General features: G+C 42.7%; 3 protein-coding genes across 5 annotated transcripts; 2 read left to right on the forward strand and 1 right to left on the reverse strand.

The window, feature by feature from the left end:
- Nucleotides 1-25: 25 nt before the first annotated feature.
- Nucleotides 26-1,787, reverse strand: LOC139027895 (uncharacterized). The gene is made up of 5 exons (XM_070444050.1): nt 1,751-1,787; nt 1,242-1,363; nt 1,105-1,159; nt 804-906; nt 26-716 (listed from the first exon to the last, which is right to left on the reverse strand). The coding sequence occupies exons 2-5, from the start codon at nt 1,349-1,351 to the stop codon at nt 361-363; spliced, it is 624 nt and encodes a 207-aa protein (XP_070300151.1). The 5' UTR covers nt 1,352-1,363; nt 1,751-1,787; the 3' UTR covers nt 26-360.
- Nucleotides 560-18,618, forward strand: LOC111965234 (WD and tetratricopeptide repeats protein 1). 3 transcript variants are annotated; one of them, XM_070444049.1, is made up of 16 exons: nt 560-650; nt 4,777-4,914; nt 5,166-5,249; nt 5,357-5,403; nt 5,505-5,616; nt 5,713-5,900; nt 6,724-6,906; nt 7,241-7,335; nt 7,584-7,699; nt 7,904-7,976; nt 8,396-8,489; nt 8,662-8,832; nt 9,108-9,343; nt 9,602-9,770; nt 15,771-15,963; nt 16,439-18,618. In XM_070444049.1, the coding sequence occupies exons 2-16, from the start codon at nt 4,849-4,851 to the stop codon at nt 16,640-16,642; spliced, it is 2,031 nt and encodes a 676-aa protein (XP_070300150.1). In that variant the 5' UTR covers nt 560-650; nt 4,777-4,848; the 3' UTR covers nt 16,643-18,618. The 3 variants fall into 3 exon arrangements, with proteins under 3 accessions (XP_070300150.1, XP_023845063.1, XP_023845062.1); XM_023989295.1 differs by lacking the exon at nt 560-650 and adding an exon at nt 3,943-4,006; XM_023989294.1 differs by lacking the exon at nt 560-650 and adding an exon at nt 4,013-4,290.
- A 2,077-nt stretch (nt 18,619-20,695) lies between these two features.
- LOC111965252 (transmembrane protein 222) lies at nt 20,696-23,572 on the forward strand. Its single transcript, XM_023989326.2, has 6 exons — nt 20,696-20,896; nt 21,169-21,253; nt 21,375-21,406; nt 21,527-21,623; nt 21,865-21,995; nt 23,222-23,572. The coding sequence occupies exons 1-6, from the start codon at nt 20,784-20,786 to the stop codon at nt 23,307-23,309; spliced, it is 546 nt and encodes a 181-aa protein (XP_023845094.1). The 5' UTR covers nt 20,696-20,783; the 3' UTR covers nt 23,310-23,572.

A 23,572-nucleotide genomic window follows, 5' to 3' on the forward strand; every position in this document is an offset into this window, starting at 1 on the left:
GATTGTGCAGTAGAATTATTGAACATAGAGCAAACAAACGTAATTTATTGTCTTGAGACTCAAGTAAATTACAACATAAGTCATTTCTGTGTCTTTGTAGCATTGTGGGCCTGAGAAACATACGCATATAAACATTTCAGAAAGAACAAAACGAATTTATGCATTTGACTCTGAGTGAGTGATACTTTTTACTTGTGTTATCTATTGGATTACACTTGCCATCCGTTTACAAGAATTAGATTGGCATTTAAAGCAATTATCTCAAATAAACTTTTGGCATAAAACACAGTAGACTATTTAGCATTTGGAGGACATGTCAGTCACAGTGTTGACTTATTATCAGTCACTGCAGAACAGTAGTTAAGATTTCACAGTCCGGGAGCTAGTCTTGTTCACTTTGGCATACAGTGGTGAACGTCTTGATGAGTTCGAGCAAACTTTGGTTTTGTTGACTTCGGCATAGACAGGGAACGGAACTTCCCCCTTTTCATCTACCTCCTCCAGGTGGTTGCTGCCGTCTGCTGTCTGTTGTTGAGAAGCCTTGTTGTCTGTAGTGGGCCATGGATTACAAACCTCTGTGGCGACAACGTCATACACTACGGACCCAGTGTAGCTGCTGTGTCGTCGGACACTGGTCTTCTCCATCTCAGGTAAGGGAGGCAACTGCCTCAAACCCTTCTTCACCGGCCTTGGGGTGTCCTGTCCTGGGAAAGACCCTGCATAGAGTGAAACATAAACAGTGAGCTGAGTGTGATGTGGGGAAATATGTCCAACTCCAAGTGTGATGAACAACTGACTCTGACCTCTGTGTTCTCTTTGGGACAGGGTTGACTTTCTTTTTGAGGATGCTGGTCCAATGATGTTCTTCCTTAGTTCTGAGGTCCTGACCTCAATTGAATCTGGGGGCTGCAATGAGCAATCATATACTATCAGCAGAGGGAGCCATTGGTTTCAGTTCAGTTTGATTATTCCATACATTTGAATTCCAGCTTTACATTAAGTTGTACTATTTTCTGGAGCAGGACATCCACAAACAACAGTCAATGGTAATGTAAATGAATTGGTAAGGTGAATGGTACATTCCCAGGTATTTTGTACACTGACCCTTTCACCAGAGATCGGTCCCATTTCAGCCAATGACAACCTGGACGTCTTTCTACTAATGGAAGAATGCAGACAGGATGTCAGCAATACCTAAAAGAAATGCTCATAAAGGGCCATAATACAGGAAGAAGTATTACCTTTTTGAACGGATCGCACATATCATTGATACTATGGGAAGCAGAAGGGATAGAAGACACAGACTCCACTGCACTGGTGACAATAGTCTCCACACAGTCTCCAGAACCATGGCATTGACTTCCTGACATACACAGAAGAAGAAAAAAGCACACTTAGTTCCAAGTTTCAGTTTATGGCACAACAAATCAATCATTGAATTGGAGGCGGAGAGTGCTGCCTGGGTGAAAACAGGTGTACAAAACATTTTGAAGGTAGTCTTTGGATGACTCATGATAAAATGTTCATATTTGAAGAAATACCATGTCACTCCTCATTTTTGATGTAAGTTAATGCCTTTATGATCTTGTCATGTCCACAAGGATAATTAAAACCACATACGTACGCGTTTTGGCTGCTATGCCTTCTTCAGAGTGTGTAGAAGAAGCCTCTGTGCCAAGCTTTGCCAAGGGTTAAATCACACATTCAGAATTTCTCTAAGAAGTTGAACATCCATAGAATGGGTGCTTACCCWTGGATGCCTGTCTCCAGCTTGTGAACTGAACACTTTGCCTCACCAAGACAGACCGTCAGCTGTAATAAATATAAGCTGCAAAGAAGTTTGGGGAAATTCAGCACTACCTCTTTGGTTGTTATGTTAATTGCACAGCAGCAAGGTTCACCTGTGACTTCCGCGAAGCTGAGTTCTTTGCTTCTCTATTTCAAAAAGTCAATACTCTAAAACAGCTTCCTCTCCTCATCTGCACTGATCTGATATCATAATGTTGATACAACGGTGAGCACTGGTGAATGTCTGCAGGGGCTTTCCACTTTATGAGACGATTGTCCATGCCACTGGACCAGTCTCACTGACATACAGTGATATCATGATTGAGAGTAATGAAATACCATTTCAAATCAAATCAAAGTTTATTTGACACGTGTGCCGAATACAACAGGTGTAGTAGACCTTACAGTGAAATGCTTACTTACAGTGTGATTTTTAAGTAAAAAATAGGTATTAAGTGAACAGTAGATAAGTAAAGAAATAAAAGCAACAGTAAAAAGACAGTGAAAAAKAACTGTAGCGAGGCTATATACAGGCACCAGTTAGTCGGGCTAATTAGGTAGTATGTACATGTAGGTATGGTTAAAGTGACTATGCATATATGATTAACAGAGAGTAGCAGTAGTGTAAAAGAGGTGTTGGCGGGACACAATGCAGATAGTCCAGGTAGTCATTGTGTGGGGGCACCGGTTAGTCGGGCTAATTAAGGTAGTATGTACATGAATGTATAGTTAAAGTGACTATGTATATATGATAAACAGAGAGTAGCAGCAGCGTAAATGAGGGGTTGGTGGGGGGGCAATGCAAATAGTCTGGGTAGCCATTTGATTACTTGTTCAGGAGTCTTATGGCTTGGGGGTAAAAACTGTTGAGAAGCCTTTTGGTCCTAGACTTGGTGCTCCGGTACCGCTTGTCATGCGGTAGTAGAGAGAACATTCTATGACTGGGGTGGGTGGAGTCTTGGACAATTTTTAGGGCTTTCCTCTGACACCGCCTGTTGTAGAGGTCCTGGATGGCAGGCAGCTTAGTCCCAGTGATGTACTGGGCCGTACGCACTACCCTCTGTAGTGCCTTGCGGTCAGAGGCCGAGCAGTTGCCGTACCAGGCAGTGATGCAACCAGTCAGGATGCTCTCGATGTTGCAGCTGTAGAACCTTTTGAGGATCTGAGGACCCATGCCAAATCTTTTTAGTTTCCTGAGGGGGGGATAGGCTTTGTTGTGACCTCTTCACGACTGTCTTGATACATTTATATATCCTGATTTACATTTACATATGTATCAGGATATATCTATTATTTTATGAATTATTTCAGGATTAATTTATTATTAATTCATTATTTTGTCCCACAGGCCACACTCCTTCATACATCTCACCAGGAAAACAGTGCTGAATGTCATTGCTGATCTCATATTGCATTAGGTTAATAAGTAGAAAAATACAGACATGGATAAAGTATCCAATTTTCATACTTGAGTAAAAGTAAAGATACCTTAATAGAAAAGTAAAAGTCACACAGTAAAATACTACTTGAGTAAAAGTCTAAGTATTTGGTTTTAAATATACTAAAGTATCAAAAGTAAATGTAATTGCTAAAATATACTTAAGTATCAAAAGTAAAAGTATAAATAATGTCAAATTCCTTATATTAAGCAAACCAGATGTACAATGTTCATGATTTTTAAAATGTACAGATAGACAGGTGCACTCAAACACTTAACATCATTTACAAATTAAGCATTTGTGTTTAGCCAGTCCACCAGATCAGAGGCAGTAGGAATAACCAGGGATGTTTTTCTGTCCTGCTAAGCATTCAAAATGTAACAAGTACTTTTGCTTGACAGGGAAAATGTATGGAGTAAAAAGTACATAATTTTCATTATGAATGTAGTGAAGTAAAAGTAAAAGATGTMAAMAATATAAATGGTAAAGTACAAATATCCCCCCCAAAATACTTAAGTAGTACTTTAAAGTATTTTTACTTAAATACTTTACACCACTTGCGAAAAAAAAAAAAACATGCAAAGGATTTTTGCAACTTTTTAATTTGTGGAATTGACCTGTCACTCAACAGTACAGTCGTGCGACGAAGAAAAACAGCGGGGCAATTCACAGAGTGGTGTACTCATAATTTTCTTCCTAAAATTCATATCCAAAGGCTAGTTCACGTCAGCTATTTCACGTAAGGGTAGTGGGAGGGTTCAGTCAGTTGATAAACCCATGTAAGTAAGCATTGACAGTCAACACTTGTAAATTCTTACCAAAATATGTCATATGTAGCGCTCTTGTTACAGTTTGACTTTCATTGGTAAGGAGTAGCTAAAGTGCTAGATAGAGAACTAGAGCATAGAGAATTCCCTGTTTCTTGACTAAATAATCTCACGTTAGCTCAGGTAGCTAGCTACTGTAGCTCAGACAGTAACTGGCTGGATAGCTGGCTCTATCGTTATCTGGAAACTTGGGCAAAGATTTGTAACGATTTCGAATTGAAGCCCAGACGACACAGGTACAACGCTTTTTTTTAGGGAATGCTAGAAATATCTAGTTAAGATGACGGAGCTGTATCTGTATGTCTGTATTTTTGGGAGGCCAACCTAGACTGCTGTCACTGTGCGTATACGGCTTGTTGTTATTGGCTATTGGTAGCTAGCTTCCCAGCAGCTAATCCAGYTAGCTACTGTTAACGTTAATTGGCTAATGTAAACATCACCAGTCGCAATGGCTAGTATTAGGAAGGAATTTTGTGTACATAGCTGTCTGAAGACCACCGCTTGGCTAGTTTAGATATAACCAGTTGTTGTTCTAGTTAGCTAACAGTTATGTTTCAGTATTTAAACCTCAAACACTTGGGAACCCCTCATCAATTTAGGTGTAAATTACTCCAGTGTCCATTGACTGATGTACCTAGTAGAGAAACAAACATCGATGTTTGCACATTAATTATATTTGTTCATTGTGTGTTGTCCGTTCTATTCTATTTCTCAAATTGCAGCCCATTCCCAGAGACTGTGCAGATGCCATCTGACCTTTGACCCTCGGACCCTGCACCTCTAGTCCGTGCTCTATGACTTGCTGTGAGGCCATGTCTGCTGTGAACATCACCAGAGACATCCTGCACAGGCAGATCAGGGTGAGTCCAATGTTTTAAGCCTGTTTTTATGAAATAAACAAACTGCCCTAACTAATTCCCACAGAATTGAACATTTTCATATTTTCATTTCAGGATACATGAGCAAAATCAACAACTCTGAAATGCAATCTGCATTACAATCTATTCAATAATGAACACTACTATTCACTGAAATGCTTTAATTATGTTGGATAGAGTGAGACAGGACATTTTGGGGAGAGACAGGTGATGTTTTGCCTTAATGTCTGCAGGACAAGAGAGCATTGGGCTTCCAAAGGCAGTATCATGTCACAGACCCCTTCATCAGTAGACTTGGACTGGAGGCAGAGTTGCAGGTGATGTGTGTGTGTTGTTGTGTGTGTGTGTGTGTGTGTGTGTTACTGCACACATACAACATTAATGCCTTTGCCAATCTGACAGCCTGTATCTGTTGTGTCAACAGGGCCACACTGGGTGTGTGAACTGCCTGGAATGGAACGAACAGGGAGAGTAAGTCCTGAGCTGAAACCAGGGTTCTATTTAAATGACCATATTTAACACTTCTACATTTATGTTGGCCTATCTGTAATGTTTACTCTTGTTCTATGTAGTCTGCTGGCATCGGGCTCAGATGACCAACATTGCATCATCTGGGACCCCTTCAAACACAAGAAGCTCACCACTATGCACACAGGGCATGCRGCAAACATCTTCTCTGTGAAGGTAAAAACAGAAACTGCTTGATGGGAAAGTCTGTGTGTAGAAATTAAGCTTCTTTCTTATTTTATCCTCTCCCTTTTTCCCGTCCCCCACTTGCAGTTTCTCCCTCACTCAGGTGACCGTATCCTCGTGACGGGTGCAGCGGACACCAAGGTTCACGTGCACGACGTGTCGGTCAAGGAGACCATCCACATGTTCTCTGACCACACCAACCGCGTCAAGCGCATTGCTACGGCCCCCATGTGGCCTAACACCTTCTGGAGTGCTGCGGAGGACGGCATCATCAGGTCAGAGCCCCAGTAGCTAGCTAACCATTGGAGCATCCTTGTCGCATCCAAAGATGTTCATTGGTTAAGGTGACACTGTGTCAGATACATTGTCAGATGCATCATGTCATTTCTACTGGCTTGTAGTAGAATATCGAAGGTGAAAAGATGACATGAAACAGTAAGGTTGGAATGGAAGTATTATGCCATGAGCCCCTTTCTTACCTCAAGCTGTTCCCTACCAGTTCCTTGGCTCTCCCAGGGACTTCTTCTCTGTGGCCACATGCCTCCAGCAGCACTTCCATCACACACTGTCTTGGAGGTTAATGTATCTCCAGAGAATACCCTTTAACTACCCTTCAAAGCTCAGGTGTGCAGTGGGCATTGGGGGACTACTGCAGATGGGTGGTTGGCTTCAGGCTATGGTTCCCATAAGGGGGTCAGCTCAGACACAGGAAGTTAATGATGGGGGGGGGCTTTAGTATTTTACTCTACAGTACGTCACTGCCTGACTGCCTGCTGCCTGACTGCCTCCCTGCTGCTTATGACTCAAAGGGCCAATGTTGCAATCGTGGCTTGTGTTTTTGTTTTTGACTAACCGAGCCAGTAGTCTACAACCTCAAAATATGTCTCCCACGTACAGAGTATAGTAGTTAGTAGTTTCTTTTTGAGCAAGCTGGCTTTGGACACAAATTGCAGTTTTAATTAAACCTTGCAATTAAACCTTGCAAAAGTCTAGTATTTGAGTAGAATTCATAACAAACAATATTTTAAAGAGCTTAGTTCTGACTCTCTGGAGATGATTGATGTCCTCATGATGTGCTTTCTTCTACTACTATTTTAGGCAATATGACCTGAGGGAGAGCAGTAAGCGTTCAGAAGTGCTCATCGACCTGACGGAATACTGTGGTCAGCTGGTGGAGGCCAAGTGTTTGGCTGTGAACCCGCAAAATAATAACTACCTAGCAGTGGGGGCCAACGGGCCCTTTGTACGCCTCTATGACATGCGCATGATCCACAACCACAGGTGTGTAGTAGTCAGGCTCGAATCCTAACTTGAGATCGATGCATGTGACTCATGTTTCCATTGACCTGAAAGTCCAAGTCATCTCAAGTCTGAAGTTAGGATTTAGCTCTCACTGCCTGACTGTCAAATTAGAGTTTAATTGAATAGTTATAATTTCATATCACGTAAGGAATATGCACGACTATTGGATAGAACGTCTAATGTGTCTCCCTACTACTCTGGGCTATCATCAGTCATACCGATGTTATTTTCTCAGCTTTGAGACTTCTTATATACACAGATGGAGCATGATTTGTTAATCATTTATGTTTCTCTCCTCCACTTCCATTCACAGGAAGTCTGCGAGTCAGAGCACATCGGCAGGAGTGCACACGTTCTGCGACAGGCAGAAGCCCATCCCAGACGGAGCGGGGCAGTATTATGTCGCAGGTGTGTGTGTGTGGGATCGTATGGTTTGGCTTATTGCACCAAATGTATTTTTAAAAAAAACCTGTTGTGAACACTTTCTATGAAGCCCATACAGTATCTACAATGTATTATAAACAGTAAAAACACACATGGACAATGTGTGGGTTATAACACAGTCATTTGCACTAAATGGAACTAAACTAGTGGGACAGGTAAGGTGATTCTGTATGCCTCTCACCCAACTTCTTCTCCTTGATCCGTTACCTCAGGGCACCTGCCAGTGAAGCTCCCTGACTACAATAACCGCCTGAGGGTCCTAGTGGCCACCTACGTCACCTTCAGCCCCGACGGCACCGAGCTGCTAGTTAACATGGGAGGAGAACAGGTAAGACTGCTTCCTAGAAGAGGAAACGTCCTAGAAGTTAAAACCTCCAGGTCAAGCTCACTAGGCAAAAATCCATCTCTTTCTCAGATTGTCAGGTTTGAATTCCAACAAGCATAGTACTTTAACTCTCAAACCAAATCATTAAAGTTCATGATTACCTGTGGTTGGTTCAAAAGGGTAACTTGTGTTTTCGCTTGTCTGCAGGTGTATCTATTTGACTTGACGTTCAAACAGAAGCCGTACACCTATCTGCTTCCCAAAAAGTGCCAAATAACAGGTATAACTATGGAAATAGCCCAAAGCTTACTACAGTATTTGGTCATTAAAATGACATATACAGAATGTATTATTTATGACCAATGGAGGGGTGCAGTTGCTCGCTGAAACTTTGCCCATAGTTTATATACAGATCTGGGCATTAAAAAGTGAATTCTTCAAAATGCCTTGCAGCAGCAATCTATATCAAGGTACATTGTCTATGTGACAAATTACTCTCTCGCAGGGTGACATCAACCACCAAGGTCATTATCAATCACTTGACAATGATGTAACCATGTAATAAAATGCATTTTTGAAAAATGTTCCTGTCGGTGCAGTTAMATCCACTTTGCGGCAAATGTTCTTTACTGTGCTGCAGTATAACTTTGTAATGCCCAGAACTGTATGGGGATTTCTAAAATCTTGATATCCCAACAGATGTTCAGAATGGAAAGACAACCAACGGTGTGTCAAATGGAATTCACTTGCCAGCCAGCCGACTTCGATTCACAGAAAGCCAAGTTTTCTCTGGGTAATCTTTTTCTCGTGTTTGATTTTAATCGTTCTTTTTCACCCACATGTTACATTTAGCAACAGCCTAGCCCCAGTGTATTTATAGAAACACTACCGTATGGGGCGGGGGGGTGACATCCCTAGTTTCTCTCTTATCACTTTCTCATCTCGTCCTCATCTTTCTTCCCTAGTTCTGGCGAGCTGCCGCCTCACTTGGAGCGGATAAAGCAGCAGGCCAATGAGGCGTTTGCGCGGCAGCAGTGGACGCAGGCCATCCAGTTCTACAGTCTGGGCATCCACGAGGCCAGCCACAACGCCATGCTGTATGGGAACCGCGCTGCCGCCTACATGAAGCGCAAGTGGTAAGGCAGCTTTTTCGACCTAGAGCCCGAGCTAACCCATTAGCCTTGTTTACTCTCCTTCTGTGTTTCTCCGGTTACAGAACATGGTCATGTTCAGTAGGGCATACTGTAGCAAAATGTTTCGCAACGAAAAACAAAAACACTTTGAGTTCAGATATAACGTCCTTGTTTCATCACGTTTAAAGCGGTTTACCACTATGCTGGTACATGTGTGTGTGTGTGACTGTGTGGTATTTACTGTTGTGTGTGTGTGATGTGTTCTCTCTCTCCCCCAGGGACGGTGACCACTATGATGCGCTGAGGGATTGTCTGAAAGCCCTGTCCCTCAACCCTGGGCACCTGAAGGCCCACTTCCGGCTGGCACGCTGCCTCTTTGAGCTGAAGTACGTGGCCGAGGCTCTGGAGTGCTTGGATGACTTCAAGGTGAAGTTCCCTGAGCAAGCCCACAGCAGCGCCTGCGACGCCCTAGATAAGGATATCAAGGCCGCCCTCTTCTCCAAGATGGACTCTGGTGAGAAGGGTGATGTTGGGTTGGGTGATGAGAAGGGTGATGTTGGGTTGGGTAATCGTCTGTTTCCCCCCACAAATAAAGTGTGATTTTGGCTGACCTCTGACTTCACCATCACCTTTCCACATTGACTTACAATATGTGTTTTTATATGATGTTGATTCAATTCAAAATACCTTATGTATTCCACAAGGGCAATTGTGCAAATGAATACAGTACGGATATTTTTTTGTTTATTTCCATGTCGTGTCTGTTTTGTAGCTGAGGACAAAAAGGGCAACAGCTCAATCCGCTTCCACACGTTCAGCAGGAAGGAGTCCATCCCGGAAGACGAGGTCGTCTTGAGAGAGCGCAGCTACGACTACAAACACCGCTACTGTGGTCATTGTAACACCACCACAGACATCAAGGAGGCCAACTTCTTTGGCAGGTCAGTGGAGCATTTTAGACACTGATACATTCTAAAAACACTATGTTAATATTAGTTGTTGACCTAAAATAAAACATGAGCTGACGGCGCGCACTTATTTTGTAGAGGTGCTRGCTAATATATAGTCAACCCTGAAGAAGACACTGCGTTCTAAAACGTTGGTTATGTTTCCCCGTTACATTTTTGGGAGGATGCAGTGCATTCGGAAAGTATTCAGACCCCTTYACTTTATCACATTTTGTTACGTTACAGSTTTACTCTAAAATAGATTTTTTWAAATAAATAAATGCATCATCAATCTACACACAATACCCCGTAATGACCAATCAAAAACAGGKTTAGACATTTTTGCAAATGTAAAAAATAAATAAAAATAACATYGCATTTACATAAGTATTCAGACCCTTCACTCAGTACTTTGTTGAAGCAACTTTGGCAGTGATTACAGCCTCAAGTCTTCTTGAGTATGATGCTACAATCTTGGCAACCCTATATTTGGGGAGTTTCTACCATTCTCTGCAGATCCTCAAGATCTGTCAAGTTGGATGGTGAGCGTAGCTGCATAGCTTTTTTCAGGTCTCCAGAGATGTTAGATCAGGTTCAAGTCCGAGCTCTGGCTGGGCCACTCAAGGACATTCAGAGACTTGTCCCGAAGCCACTCCTGCGTTGTCATTGGCTGTGTGCTTAGGGTCGTTGTCCTGTTGGAAAGTGAACCTTCGCCCCAGTCTGAGGTCCTGAGTGCTCAGGAGCAGGTTTTCATCAAGGATCTCTCTGTACTTTGCTCCGTTCATCTTTCCCTCGATCCTGATTAGTCTCCCAGTCCCTGATGCTTCCACCACCATGCTTCACTGTAGGGATGGTGCCAGATTTCCTCTAGACTTGACATTCAGGCCAAAGTGTTCAATCTTGGTTTCATCAGACCAGAGAATCTTGTTTAGATGCCTTTTGGCAAGCAGGCTGTCATGTGCCTTTTACTGAAGAGTGGCTTCCGTCTGGCCACTCTACCATAAAGGCCTGATTGGTGGAGTCCTGCGGAGATGGTTGTCCTTCTGGAAGGTTCTCCCATCTCCACAGAGGAACTCTGGAGCTCTGTCAGAGTGACCATCGGGTTCTTGGTCACCTCCCTGACCAAGGCCCTTCTCCCCCGATTGCTCAATTTGGCCAGGCGGCCAGCTCTAGGAAGAGTCTTGGTGGTTCCAAACTTGTTCCAATTAAGAATGATGGAGGCCACTGTGTTCTTGGAGACATTCAATGCTGCAGACATTTTTTGGTAACCTTCCCCAGATCTGTGCCTCGACACAATCCTGTATCGGAGCTCTACGGACAATTCCTTCAACCTCATGGCTTGRTTTTTGCTCTGACATGCACTGTCAACTGTGGGACCGTATAGACAGGTGTGTGTACGGTTGTGAAGGGTCAGAAACTTTCCGGTAAATTTACGGAATTTTCCCATGGGACGTTAAGCCCGTGAATTTGGGGAATTTTGCTTAAATTAATCAAAAAAGTTAGCTTATAACAGTGAACCTTTTTTGTGGGATACCCATAAGGCAACTATCCACAATTCAATGGAATTGCAACCCTCTGCATGCACAGTGCATTCTTCCATCACGTGTACAGCTGATTCTCAAGATCTTGCACACTAATGAGATGCTATTGAGCCCACACTACTACACTGTCTGAGCCAAGGACTACATGCTTTCTGGTAAGTTTTGATTATAATACTGGGTGGGGTGAATATATTTTATGACCTATATGATTTTTTGTTAACTAGTAAATAGTAGCCTAAAACAGTGTTTTTTAAAATAATTTCTAACTTGTTAAAAATTTCTGCTAGTTAGTTTTTGCTACCATATGGGTTTTAGTTTGATTGATCCTGCTAACTGAGGAGTGTTAATTCACCTGTTTCCATATGTTTCATTTTAAAATATTTATCTTACAAAGGAGTTTTTTAATCTAACTGCTTAACTATTTATCTGTACATGGAATTGTGTTTGTTAGTTTTTTTACTCATTTTTTTATAATCTTTACAGGAAAATGCCACGGGCACTATGTGATGTGTGGAGAAATTCCACTGCAGCTAATGTAGAAGGAAAAGCGGTGTACATTTGCAAATACTGTGCCAAATCATATGTGAAAAATGCAACAAAGATGTAGAATCATCTGGCCAAGTGCATATAGTTCCCTCAGCGCTCACAACAAGCAACCTCTGACAAAAGTCCCTCTACTTCTATTCGAGGTGAAAATTATGAATCAGACACCTTATCGATAGCAACAGGAATCAGAAGTTTTTTTGACTCAATGGAGGAACGTAGTCAGAGAAATGCTTATGAATGTCTTGCTTGAGCTGTGTATGCAACTGGTTCACCTCTGATGCTCACAGGTATTGGAAGAGATTTCTGAATGTTCTCCGCTCAGCATACACCCCTCCAACCAGACAGGCTTTATCTACTAATTTGCTGGATGCAGAGTTCAACAGAGTTCAAGTGATGGTCAAGCAAATCATAGAGAAAGCAGACTTTATTGAAATCATCTCTGATTGGCGGTTGAATGTTCGTGGGCAAGGAATAATTAACTACATCATCTCAACCCCTCAACCAGTATTCTACAAGAGCACAGACACAAGGGACAACAGACACACTGGTCTCTACATTGYAGATGAGCTGAAGGCAGTCATCAATGACCTTGGACCACAGAAGGTATTTGCACTGGTGACAGACAATGCTGCGAACATGAAGGCTGCTTGGTCTAAAGTGGAGGAGTCCTACCCTCACATCACACCCATTGGCTGTGCTGCTCGTGCATTGAATCTTCTCCTCAAGGACATCATGGCACTGGAAACAATGGATACACTCTACAAGAGAGCCAAGGAAATGGTTAGGTATGTGAAGGGTCATCAAGTTATAGCAGCAATCTACCTCACCAAGAAAAGTGAGAWGAATAAGAGCACCACATTGAAGCTGCCCAGCAACACCCATTGGGGTGGTGTTGTCATCATGTTTGACAGTCTCCTTGAGGGAAMGAAGTCTCTCCAAGAAATGGCCCTATCACAGTATRCCCATATGGACAGCCCCATCAAGAGGATCCTCCTGGATGATGTATTTTGGGAGAGAGTGGTAAGCAGCCTGAAACTCCTGAAACCTATAGCAGTAGCCATTGCACGGACTGAGGGAGACAATGCCACCCTGTCTGATGTTCAGACTCTGTTTGCAGATTTAAGAGAAGAAATCCGTACTGCCCTGCACACTTCACTGTTGCTCCAAGCAGAGGAAACTGCAGTTCTGAAATGCATCAGAAAGCGTAAAGACTTCTGCCTGAAGCCCATACACGCCGCAGCGTATATGTTGGACACCAAGTATGCTGGCAAGAGCATCCTGTCTGGTGCAGAGATCAACAAGGCCTATGGTGTCATCACTAGCGTGTCTCGCCACCTTGGCCTGGATGAGGGCAAGGTTCTTGGCAGTCTGGCGAAGTACACTTCCAAGTAAGGGCTTTGGGATGGAGATGCAATATGGCAGTCGTGCCAATATCTCATCAGCCTCCTGGTGGAAGGGACTTTGTGGATCTGAGGCTCTTTCCCCTGTTGCCTCCATCATCCTCCAAATCCCACCAACATCAGCCGCCTCAGAGSGCAACTGGTCCTTGTTTGGGAACACACACACCAAAGCACGCAACAGGCTGACCAATACAAGTGTTGAAAAATTGGTGGCCATCCGGGAAAATGTGAGGCTTTTTGAGCCTGACAGAGCCATCCTCAACAAGGTTGGAARGTGACAGTGAAGATGAGGCCTCAGAGTCTGATGTTCAAGAGGTGGACATTGAGGAGGTCCGGGGAGAAGACATGGAAGCCTGAGAGGAAGACAACCAAAGCTTTAGGTTCTAGACTATAATTTTACAGATGTATGTTGAAAAGTTTTTGGGAGATGTGATGGATCATTGGGGATCATTCAATATTCCCTTTTTTTGTTGTTCCATGAAATCATTCCATGTGAAGAGTCAACTTATTTTAAGTTAAATTCGTAACAATTTATTATTATTTTTCTATTGGAAGGATTTAATAATTTGCAATTGTCTACTTATGATAAGGTAAAAGGTTTGTKTCTGTCTCCATATGATATGGTAAACATATCCAATGCAAAAAACATCTAAATTTTAAATGGTATTAATATTAATTTGCATATATTTCCGTTAATTCCCATATATTCCCACAGAAACTTTCCACCTCTGAATATTCCCCAAAATGAGTGTGCCTTTCTAAATCATGTCCAATCAATATAATTTATCACAGGTGTACTCCGATCAAGTTGTAGAAGCATATCAAGGATGATCAATTGAAACAGGATGCACCTGAGCTAAATTTCGAGTCTCATAAGCAAAGGGTCTGAATACTTATGTAAAAGGTATTTCGCTTTGTCTTTATGGGGTATTGTGTGTAGACTGAGGATTTTGTATTTTTTTAAATTCATTTTAGAATAAGGCTGTAATGTAACAAAATATGGAAAAGGGGAAGGTGTCTAAATACTTTTCATATGCACTGTATATAAGTGTACAACATCATTTTTTAGACCTTTTAAAGAAAACACATGATGCTGTTCTATAGAAACTTTGGTGCCTCCTGAAGAACTTCATAATGCATTCATGAGCAGTTCATAAGGTATCAAATTGTGGTAGTTGACATAAGACTGAAAGAATGCTCATGTACTGCTTATGAATGTTTTGATTATGAATGCGTTATGAAGTCCTTATTTAAGTACCCTTCAAATGAAATGTTACGGAAATGTCTGCCACCTGTGTGCAGTATGAAACAATGACAAGGTTTAATAGTTGACTCTCTCCCTTTCAAAAATATAAACGCAACATGTAAAGTGTTGGTCCTATGTTTCATGAGCTGAAATAAAAGATCCCAGAAATGTTTCATACGCACAWAAAGCGTATTTCTCCACAACCAAAAATTGCACAAATGTATTTACATCCCTGAGTGAGYATTTCTCCTTTGCCAAGAAAGTCCATCCATCTGACAGGTGTGGCATATCAAGAAGCTGATTAAACCGCATGATCATTACACAAGTGCACCTTGTGCTGGGGACATTAAAAGGCCACTCYAAAATGTGCATGGAGCATGCAATTGGCATGCTGACTGCAGGAATGTCCACCAGAGCTGTTGCCAGATAATAAAATGTTCATTTCTCTAATGTTCATTTCTCTACCATAAGACGGCTCTCTCGATTTTGAGAATTTGGCAGTACGTCCAACTGGCCTCCCAGGCACAGACCATGTGTATGGCGTCATGTGGGCAAGCRGTTTGCTGACGTCAACGTTGTGAACAGAGTGCCCCATAGTGGAGGTGGGGTTATGGTATGGGCAGGCTTAAGCTATGGATGACGAATACAATTGCATTTTTATYTATGGCAGTTTGAATGCACAGATCTTGAAGCCCATTGTGCCATTCMTCCGYTGCCATCACCTCATGTTTCAGMATGATAACGCACGGCCACATGTTGCAAGGATCTGTACACAATTCCTGRAAGCTGAAAATGTCCCAGTTCTTCATGGCCTGCATACTCACCAGACATGTCACCCGTTGAGCACGTTTGGGATGCTCTGGATCGACGTGTACGACAGATTGTTTCAGTTGCCGCCTATATCCAGCAACTTCGCACAATCATTGAAGAGGAGTGGGACAATATTCCACAGGTCACAATCAACAGCCTGATCAACCATACGAAGGAGATGTGTCGCGTTGCATGAGGCAAATGGTGGTCACACCAGATACTGACTGGTTTTCTGATCCACGCCCCTACTTTATTTTTATTTTTAGATGCATATCTATTTAACAGATGCATATCTATTCCCAGTCATGTGAAATCTATAGATTAGGGCCAAATTAATTTATTTAAATTGGCTGATTTTCCTTATATGTTCTGTAACTCAGTAAAATCTTTGGGATTGTTGCGTTTGTATTTTTGTTTAGTGTGTGTATATATAATCCCCCCCCACCCACAGTAAAGGCCAGTACATTGTGAGCGGCTCCGACGACGGCTCCTTTTTCATCTGGGAGAAGGAGACTGCTAACCTGGTGCGGATCCTCCAGGGGGACGAGTCCATAGTCAACTGCCTGCAGCCTCACCCCAGTTACTGCTTCCTGGCTACCAGYGGCATCGACCCTGTGGTGCGGCTCTGGAACCCCAGGCCGGAGGTCATTAACAACAATTATTAAATTCTATTAAATTCAAATAACTTAATTTTCCCAATGAGCAAACTTCTTATGTGTGGAATGGTAGGCTACATACAGCAATAAACAGGATGTACAAAAACAGCTCAGCACCAAGGACACTATACATAGAGTAGATGCATTTAAAAAGCAATCCATTCAATCACTAACATGATTGATTCTTTGATTGAATGTATTTGTTGCAAAACATTTTTTTACTGCCAATACATGCATTAAAAACTATCAAGGATTAYGCAATAAATAAACACAGTAGTACATCTGGTTATTGGATTGTCACAATTGAGGCTGCAGTATGATCTATCCTTTCCTATGGCCTCCTTTTGTAGTAGTCTGATGTAAAAAATAAAAATAAAAAAAAAAGGCTGACTTTACAATACACCAGAAGTTAACCCTTTTCTTACCTTTCTTTCTCTCCATCCTTTTCCCCTCTATCATCCAGACGGAGAGTGAGAGTGGGAACGGGCGCGTGGTGGAGGACATGGAGGGCGCCGCTGCAGCCAACCAGCGGCGTATGAATGCCGACCCCCTGGAGGTCATGCTGCTCAACATGGGTTACCGCATCACGGGCCTCGGCGGCCACGGGCCAGAGGGCTCGGACGATGAGGACAGCTCAGACGGCCAGGTGCAGTGCCGGCCCAGCTAGACTAGCGGGCCCAACACCACATACAGTATGGAGGCAGCAGGACGCAAGGCACTCCTCCCCTACCCCCTCCCAAACCCTGAGGCTGTCTGTGTGTGTGTACGTCTGTGTGTGTGTGTCTGTGAGGAGGGGGGAAAAAGCACCATCGATATTCCGTTTGTCAATGTTTCATTCACCCCTCTAAAACGAAAGCAACATTGAGTGAATGTCATGTCACAGCTCTGCACTATGCACTGCCCTCCTCTTTCACATGCCGAGGCAGGATTGGAGGAAACMAGTTTGGCGAGGSGATTCCACGGGGGTGACGACGACGACCTTTCACCTTTTTTTAAAGAACGCCAACGACATCACCTCGGCCTCTCCCTCCGTTGCTCCAAAGCTGGGGTTATTGGGCCTATACAGTAAAGAAGAGGAGAGCACTCATCACTCCCCAATCTCTCACTATGAGCTAGGAGTCAACCACTTCTAAACCCTCTTCAAGAAGGAGCCCGTTGGAGGGAAACACTACAAGCAGAAGCCCCCGGCCTCTGGTAGTGTAGCCTGCAGACGGCTCAGAGGTTAGAGGTCAAAGCGAGGCCCCAATAGTCAGTGTCCTCATTGGAGGATGATATGAGGCCACAGGARGTTGCTTTGTTTCATCTCTAGTGGGCTTTTCAATTGGAGTATAAGAGGTCACACCCAGCCCCTCTCCAGCTCTGAAAGTCTCTACTTAAAGTTTTTGATTTACAATCCTTTTTTAAAGTTTTTGGAATATTGGTCAACAGGAACAGAGCACAAGAAGTCTTGACTTTAAGTGTTACCCAGTCTTGAAGTGTTTCTCCAACTCAAATTAAATGTGTTGATAGGATTGTGCACCTTGTTTCTTTTAAACTCGGTCTGGCAACAACAACAAAAAATCATGTTTTTCTCTGCATTTGTTCTAAGTTTTGAGAGTAAAAAATGGCCAAGGATCCATGTTGCATTTTGCTTTGTCTGTTGTTGAGAAGTTCTTCTTGTGGCTCTATATGCCTATTTTATTGACAGGTATGCAAAATGTTTCCCTTTTACTTTTATTATGTAGGTTAAGACAAAGCTGTCAAACTGAAGCGGTAGCTCCTTACATTTTCTCCAACACTTAGACATTTGCTCCTCTGTCATTTGTTGATAACGATGTAGAGACGGATAATTCTAAAGGAGGGTTGTGTGTGGGGTTACGTTTARGGGTTTGATTTAATTGATAGTCAGGTGTTGATTGGTCAGAAAATCTGTCGAACTTTGTTGTACTAAAGGTTGCAAAATTCTGGTCATTTCCACAAATGTCCCACTTTTTCGAGATATCCCGGTCGGTAGATAACCGGGATTCGGATGGAATAAGCACGAAATCGGGAATCTTTCAACCAGTATTTCTAGAAAACCTGGGAATTATGGGAAAGTTAACCTATGTTGGACTGACGCTCTGAACAGAGAGAGGGAAAGTGATGAAGAGAGAAGGGTATTTCACTATCCTAGGGCAATAGCACCAGTCCTAATATCACTCATGCATGGCATAGAGGCAATTTCATAGACGCTATCCATTTGGTGTCTTTTGGGGTTCAGGATCCCTACACGAGCACTTTCAGCTTTCCCCAGAAAGTTTTTGGGGAAGAATGGGATAGGGATTTTTCCCTTCCTTTAGCTTTGGACCCAGCATGAGTCCTCTGCTGCAGTTGGAGTTTTGCTTATGAGGTTATGAGATTTTGTCTAAAGGTAACATTGTAAAGGGCAAATTTGGACAATGAGCCTCTAGGTCCTCTGGCCGACCAGCAAACCTCCAGCTCACTGATGACGTGGATTCAAAGAAAACCTAAGGATGGAGTCCTCTAACACTAGGCTTCCATGTATAATTTCTTTGTTAAAAAATAATTTAAGACATTTTTTTATTTTTTTTATTTTTCTTTGGGAAAAATCCAATGACAAAGTTTACTGCAAGAGAAAAATAAAAGAGGTCTAATATTGTTGAACCACTTGTCTTGAGTTTGTGTTTCACCTCCGACCTGTATTTAACCAGGGTAATGACGATTTGGAATGTATTACTAATGTTTTCCACCTGCACACTGTTCCAGGTGCAGAAATATAGGCTACACACAGATCCACAACTATCCATTCAGCAGTGGTGTAAAGTACTGAAGTAAAAATAYTTTAAAGTAATTAAGTAGTTTGGGGTATCTGTACTTTACTATTTAGCCAATTTTTACTAYAGTCGTGGCCAAAAGTTTTGAGAATAACACAAATATTAATTTTCACAGTCTGCTGCCTCAGTTTGTATGATGGCAATTTTCATATACTCMAGAATGTTATGATTAATTGCAAAGTCCCACTTTGCCATGCAAATGAACTGAATCGCCCAAAAATATTTCCACTGCATTTCAGCCCTGCCACAAAGGACCAGCTGACAGTGATTCTCTCGTTAACACAGGTGTGAGTGTTGACGAGGACAAGGCTGGAGATCACTCTGTCATGCTGATTGAGGTTGAATAACAGACTGGAAGCTTCAAAAGGAGGGTGGTGCTTGGAATCATTGTTCTTCCTCTGTCAACCATGGTTACCTGCAAGGAACCATGTGCCGTCATCATTGCTTTGCACAAAAAGGGCTTCACAGGCAAGGATATTGCTGCCAGTAAGATTGCACCTAAATCAACCATTTATCGGATCATCAAGAACTTCAAGGAGAGTGGTTAAATTGTTGTGAAGAAGGCTTCAGGGCGCCCAAGAAAGTCCAGCAAACGCCAGGACCGTCTCCTAAAGGTGATTCAGCTGCGGGTTCGGGGCACCACCAGGACAGAGCTTGCTCAGGAATGGCAGCAGACAGGTGTGAGTGCATCTGCACGCACAGTGGGGTGAAGACTTTTGTAGGATGGCCTGGTGTCAAGAAGGGCAGCAAAGAAGCCACTTCTCTCCAGGAAAAACATCAGGGACAGACTGATATTCTGCAAAAGGTACAGGGATTGGACTGTTGAGGACTGGGGTAAAGTCATTTTCTCTGATGAATCCCCTTTCCGATTGTTTGGGGCATCTGGAAAAAAGCTTGTCCGGAGAAGACAAGGTGAGCGCTACCATCAGTCCTGTGTCATGCCAACAGTAAAGCATCCTGATACCATTCATGTGTGGGGTTGCTTCTCAGCCAAGGGAGTGGGCTCACTCACAATTTTGCCTAAGAACACAGCCAAGAAAATAATGTACTTTTTACTCCAAACATTTTCTCTGACTCCCAAAAGTACTATTTTAATTTTGACAGGAAAATGGTCCAATTYACTTATCAAGTGAACATCCCTGGTCATCCCTACTGCCTCCGATCTGGCGGCCTCACTAAACACAAATGSTTCATATGTAAATTGTGTGTTGGAGTGTGCCCCTGGCTATGCGTCAATAAAAAATGAACATTGTTCCATCTGGTTTGCTTAATATAAGGAATTTGAAAGGGTTTATACTTTTACTTTTGATTCTTAAGTACATTTTAGAAATTCCATTGACTTTTAATACCTCAGTATATTTGAAACCAAATACTTTTACTCAAGTTGTATTGTACTCGGGGACTTTTGTCATTTTCTATTAAGGAATATTTCCTTTTATTCAAGTATGACAAGGTGCACCATGTGCTGGTGACAATAAAAGKCCACTCTAAAATGTGCAGTTTTGTCACACAACACAATGCTACAGATGTCTAAAATTTCAAGGGAGCATGCAATTGACATGCAGACTTCAGGAAAATCCACCAGAGCTGTTGCCATGGAATGTAATCTTCATTTCGCTACAATAAACTGCCTCCAACGTCGTTTTAGAAAATTTGTCAGGATGTCGAACCGGCCTCACAACCGCAGACCACGTGTAACCGTGCCAGCTCAGGACCACCACATTCGGCTTCTTCACATTGGACCTTTGAGAAGTAGTTTTTTGCCATTTCCCCCATTTTAATGGAAATCTAAGGTACTTAACTGTTACCAAGAAATTATTTGATATTGATATAAAAACGTCTGCATTGGGCATTTAATTAATATCCAGGCTGGCTTTGTGAGATTTGGTGCGTGACTGCTTTGCAGACGGTCTGGAACGCGGCCGTCTTAAGCGCCTACGCATTTTCGCGSTGTCAGTTTAGCAGCGACAGGCTACCGCAGTGTCAAAATTATTGATGGCGGACGAAATAGATATAATGATTAATTATCACGSGGGTTTCGAAAAAATAGACCGGAAAAACAGCCGTTATCCTTATTGTATCGTTTGGACACCTATTCCAATACTGTCGTGAGTAGCCACTTTTCCGGTTTTCTTTTGCTCTCACCATCCGAAATGGAGACACTATTTACGTGACCGATCATGTTGATAAACATCAATGGTCATGTAGGCTATCACATATKTTGGACATTTAAATCACTAGCTTGCATTATAGCTAGTGAATTTCCAAATACTATGTGGGCTGGAATTAAAATGCCCATACCGTTAGATGCCCTATAATATACACGCAATCTTTATTCCCAGGACCCCCCAATACAGTGCCGTACCTCTGTTTTGTTCAGGTGGTTGCTTCCCTTCATTGGTCACATGGGGATCTGTACTTCTGCAGGCGTGATAAGAGACTTCGCTGGATCGTACTTAGTGTCTGTGAGTATATGCAGATCATGCACTATGACGGTAGCCCTACAGCTTTATGTGCATAAGCCTAATGTTATTATCGGACCATCTGTTTCGATTGTTCCTCAAAATTTCCCATCTTTCCTTTCAGGAAGATAATATGGCCTTTGGAAGACCAACAAAGTAAGTTGGCTTTGTTCGTTCAATGCTTGGAGCTAGGCCTGGCATATTGTGCTCAAAATTGACATGCAGGCATTGCAGTTACGTAGTAAGGTATCTGCGGCATTGCTTGTCTCTTAACAGGTACTGGAAGCTTGATGTTGATAAGGTGTGTGGCACTGGCTCATCTGCCTGGGACAAGGCAGTGCAMGATGCATCRGAGGAGTACAAATGCAGGCCGGTATGAACATTGACAGTGTCATAATAAGACAGACAGACAGAAAGGTCTAGTAGTGGAATTATATTTCCTTCCTAGGTTCTATTGAACWTCTCCAAAAAAGGCCTATTGAACATCTTCAGTAAAGGGTAAAGGTATTTATATGTACATGTTTTGTACAGTGATTGTAAAGGCCAATTGTAGCGATATTGACAAAAACRCCTAGAGTTAGACCTGACTAGCCTTCTTCCTCTATCTCTTGTAGCACAACCTCTGCTGTGATAACTGCCACTCCCACGTGGCCCTGGCCCTTAACCTCATGCGTTACGACAACAGAACGTCCTGGAACATGGTCAACCTTTGCCTGCAGTCCCTTATCCATGGCAAGCATGTCAGGTGAGATACCATGCAATGAAGAGGTACTGTATGTAACAGAGTATGCTCATTCCTGTCGTAACCGTGAACACTGAACCTTCTGTACAACAATACTTGCCACTCACAAAGCATCATTCTGACTGACCAATCACTCTATGTGTATGTGCGGTACCTCTGGATCATTTGACTAACTGGTGTGGAAGGACTAGAATCAGACATGCTGATGAAATGGGCAGAAGCAAACTATGCAAAATAGCATCACCGAGCAAGCAAGCATGCACCTGCCAGCAGGCAACGCTCTGCAGGAGGGACAGAGGAGCTCCAGACACGGGGAAACATATGATGTTGAGAAACCCCCTCATTATTCTCCCCCGACCCACATAGGGAGCTAAGGCCACTGCTTTGTGCAGCATCCACATTATCGTCCGAGGGCACCACGTCCTTAAGCAGTGGGGCGCCGTGTAATTCATCATTGCTAGATGTGGCCCCCTCATCACCACATCAACTCTGCCGGGGCTCCCACTCCTGCTGCTGGATCGGGGGGGGGGGGGGGGGGGGGATACAAGGTTACCCTGGCTTCTGGGAAATTTAACCGACTGCACTTCCTTACCTGTCTCTATATACTGCCCTACAAAAGCCAAAACGCAACCCTCAAGCATTTCTTTTGCAATAAGGTAAGGATTGTTTCATCACATAGAATGTTTAGATCTAAAAATATATATATTTGACTTAGGGAAATCAGTGGTCATTGATATGCATAAACAATTACTTCAGAATAAGATAATACATCAGCGCATTATCACTTATCTACCTACAACATATTTGTCTGGACAGCAAATAAACTTTAAAGCCATTTTTCTCAGTTTCACTGTTGCGTAGTTACTGCTCTTTGTATGGCAGAGTAGGTAACTGCAGTCAAAACATGGTGGAACAAAGCCAAAGTGCAGTAACTTCAGTTACTGCGGTTTTCCTTGGTTTTTCCTTGGATTTTGTAGTTACTGCAAATTTCTAACTCAAACTTTCTCTGAAACGGAACATAATTGATAATAGATAGATACTACAATGCCTGATTTCAGTCTTAATTCAATTTTGACCCCCAAAAAGTGTAGTTACTGCGTTTTGCCTTTGTAGGGCAGTATAGATGACAAATGTCTTGTGTTTTTGACAAACAGCTGAAATGTGAGGATTTAATGACTGTCATTACTACTCTCACTGTGCTCTCTCTCTTTCCCTCTGTCCTTCCCCAGCTGTGTGTCGTTCCTMAAGACCTGGCTGCCCTTCCTTATGTTGACTGGAGCCCTCGTCACCTTCATCCTAACGCTCAACCTGCGCTGACCACGCAAGGGACACGGGAGAGGGAGATGGAGTGGAGAGATAATACAAGGGATTTTCCTGCTGCGTTGTCATCATCAAAGTGAAAGAAGAAGAATAAACGTTTCGATGGAACACTTCTTTGTGCAGTAGTAATATTCACACTCATGAAGGCAGTTATGTCCAGCTGTTCTGGCATGTTTTGAAGTTCCTTTTTACTAGATTCAGAAAGGAATGTCATATCAATAAATGTTTGGCTTGGGATAGTCATAACCATAGATATAGAA

The sequence above is a fragment of the Salvelinus sp. IW2-2015 genome, linkage group LG6.1 (genome assembly GCF_002910315.2).
Source record: "Salvelinus sp. IW2-2015 linkage group LG6.1, ASM291031v2, whole genome shotgun sequence".
Taxonomy (NCBI): Eukaryota; Metazoa; Chordata; class Actinopteri; order Salmoniformes; family Salmonidae; genus Salvelinus; species Salvelinus sp. IW2-2015.